General features: G+C 66.0%; 1 protein-coding gene across 1 annotated transcript in view; it reads right to left on the reverse strand.

The window, feature by feature from the left end:
- Positions 1-229: 229 nt before the first annotated feature.
- ETH_00043390 (patatin-like phospholipase domain-containing protein, putative) overlaps positions 230-312 on the reverse strand; it is a gene marked incomplete at both ends in the record, with an annotated part of 853 nt that continues 770 nt past the window's right edge. The window contains one exon of the mRNA XM_013374979.1: positions 230-309. Coding sequence (XP_013230433.1) covers positions 230-309 — 80 coding nt within the window. The remainder of the gene's footprint in view (positions 310-312) is intronic.

The following is a 312-nucleotide window of genomic DNA, read 5'->3' on the forward strand; positions in this document are numbered from 1 at the left end:
TGGCCCTCAAGTAAGACACAATGCATGCATCTTGCTGCTGCAGGTCGGGGCTAATGCAGCAGCCGGGCCGCGTGGACAGCCGCACAGTCGAAGCAGAAAAGGGAATCACCTGAGTCCCGACACCCAACCAGCAGCAGCAGCAGCAGCAGCAGCAGCAGCGGCACAAGAAGCACCATGAGCACCTGCTGCCGCCCACTGCCCACCCCAACCTCCCCCTCCCTCCGCCTCCCTACACCTCCCCCCCTCGCTCCCCCCTGCTGCCACCCCTGCTGCTGCTGCTGCTGCTGCTGCAGCTCACGCGGACGTCCCTGC

Source organism: Eimeria tenella, genomic scaffold (assembly GCF_000499545.2).
Source record: "Eimeria tenella Houghton genomic scaffold, Eth_scaff2427, whole genome shotgun sequence".
Lineage (NCBI taxonomy): Eukaryota > Apicomplexa > Conoidasida > Eucoccidiorida > Eimeriidae > Eimeria > Eimeria tenella.